This window comes from Nestor notabilis, unplaced genomic scaffold (assembly GCF_000696875.1).
Source record: "Nestor notabilis isolate BGI_N333 unplaced genomic scaffold, ASM69687v1 scaffold26270, whole genome shotgun sequence".
NCBI classification, from domain to species: Eukaryota; Metazoa; Chordata; class Aves; order Psittaciformes; family Psittacidae; genus Nestor; species Nestor notabilis.
Window position 1 is genome coordinate 569 of NW_009910114.1, and position 398 is coordinate 966.

A 398-nucleotide genomic window follows, 5' to 3' on the forward strand; every position below is an offset into this window, starting at 1 on the left:
AGAGCATGGACTTGCCTGGGGCCTCCATTGGGATGTGCTGCTCAAGCTCTCCCTTCCCCTCTTCTCTCTGCCTCCCCAGGACCCCGGTTTTGCCAGCCAAGCACTTATCAACAAGAAGTTAAACGACTACCGGAAAGTGAGGTACGGACCCGGGGCCGGAGGGCACCGAGACCCCGAGTGCTTTATTCACCTCGATTGTAAAGTGATGGAGCAAAGCCAGCGCCTGCCTTGACGGGGCAGTGCTGGAGGTGCTGGTTGTGCCCGGCTGCACTCAGGGTGCCGGCAGGGTCTGGTTCAACCCAACTGGCACCGAGCAGAGGGTTTAAAGCAGCTCAGTGCTCCCCAGGGCTCCTGGAGGATGCTGGGCAGAGATGCCAGGAGGTTTTTTGCGCCGGGCT

The 398-nt window shown here is 60.3% G+C and overlaps 1 protein-coding gene across 1 annotated transcript in view; it reads left to right on the forward strand.

Annotated features, from left to right (window-relative positions):
• Nucleotides 1-79: 79 nt before the first annotated feature.
• Nucleotides 80-398, forward strand: part of ARHGAP23 (Rho GTPase activating protein 23) — a gene marked incomplete at both ends in the record, with an annotated part of 2929 nt that continues 2610 nt past the window's right edge. The window contains one exon of the mRNA XM_010024457.1: nucleotides 80-141. Coding sequence (XP_010022759.1) covers nucleotides 80-141 — 62 coding nt within the window. The remainder of the gene's footprint in view (nucleotides 142-398) is intronic.